A 1,247-nucleotide genomic window follows, 5' to 3' on the forward strand; every position below is an offset into this window, starting at 1 on the left:
ATTGCGATGCCATACTTGGGCCGCAAATGTCAACAAGCAACTCTGCGCTACGCGCGCCACCCGATGCATCATTATGGTGCATTTAACTACGACGTAATGGGCACTTGACGCCATCGCCATCGCCGTCCGAGTTGACGCCGCCTGGAATCGCATGCCTCCATGCCGATCTGAACGATGCCAAGATGCGAGGCGTCCGTGTCGCGTGTACTTGTCGATGTCGACTCGCTAGTATTGGCGCTGCAGGACGTCGCCAGCGCCTCTCGAAGCGACGGCCAAGTGGCGCGGCGACGTCCTTGAGTTCGTCGACCCAGATGCTGCAGACGCTGATGCTATGGGAAGAAACCTCCAACACTGTGAGTCTTGAGAGCTACGTCAACAATCTTTCTTTCTCCAGCCAAGCCGGGTACGCTGCGCTCACCGACTCGCTTCAGGTGGCCCTCTTGGACGTGGTGCAAGACCTTGACGGCGACGATGCCTTGCCGCACCGACTCCCGCCGGATAGCACTCGATCAAGGTACTGCGCAAGACGTATCACAAGTTGTGATACGTCTTGCGCAGTACCTTGATCGAGTCCAGTGGGAGGTTGTGAATCACAACCTCCCACTGGACTCGATCAAGGTACTGCGCAAGACGTATCACAACTTGTGATACGTCTTGCGCAGTACCTTGATCGAGTCCAGTGGGAGGTTGTGATTCACAACCTCCCACTGGACTCGATCAAGGTACTGCGCAAGACGTATCACAACTTGTGATACGTCTTGCGCAGTACCTTGATCGAGTGCTATCCGGCGGGAGTCGGTGCGGCAAGGCATCGTCGCCGTCAAGGTCTTGCACCACGTCCAAGAGGGCCACCTGAAGCGAGTCGGTGAGCGCAGCGTACCCGGCTTGGCTGGAGAAAGAAAGATTGTTGACGTAGCTCTCAAGACTCACAGTGTTGGAGGTTTCTTCCCATAGCATCAGCGTCTGCAGCATCTGGGTCGACGAACTCAAGGACGTCGCCGCGCCACTTGGCCGTCGCTTCGAGAGGCGCTGGCGACGTCCTGCAGCGCCAATACTAGCGAGTCGACATCGACAAGTACACGCGACACGGACGCCTCGCATCTTGGCATCGTTCAGATCGGCATGGAGGCATGCGATTCCAGGCGGCGTCAACTCGGACGGCGATGGCGATGGCGTCAAGTGCCCATTACGTCGTAGTTAAATGCACCATAATGATGCATCGGGTGGCGCGCGTAGCGCAGAGTTGC

The 1,247-nt window shown here is 57.4% G+C and overlaps 1 protein-coding gene across 1 annotated transcript; it reads right to left on the minus strand.

Annotated features, from left to right (window-relative positions):
* Positions 1-531: 531 nt before the first annotated feature.
* SDRG_17437 (hypothetical protein) lies at positions 532-972 on the minus strand (the record flags this gene model as incomplete). The annotated part of the gene is made up of 4 exons (XM_008623679.1): positions 532-621; positions 666-725; positions 770-781; positions 835-972. 4 exons carry the CDS (start codon positions 970-972, stop codon positions 532-534), a joined length of 300 nt encoding a protein of 99 aa, XP_008621901.1.
* Positions 973-1,247: the final 275 nt, after the last annotated feature.

This window comes from Saprolegnia diclina, assembly GCF_000281045.1.
Source record: "Saprolegnia diclina VS20 unplaced genomic scaffold supercont1.374, whole genome shotgun sequence".
In the NCBI taxonomy this organism is placed as follows: Eukaryota; Oomycota; class Saprolegniomycetes; order Saprolegniales; family Saprolegniaceae; genus Saprolegnia; species Saprolegnia diclina.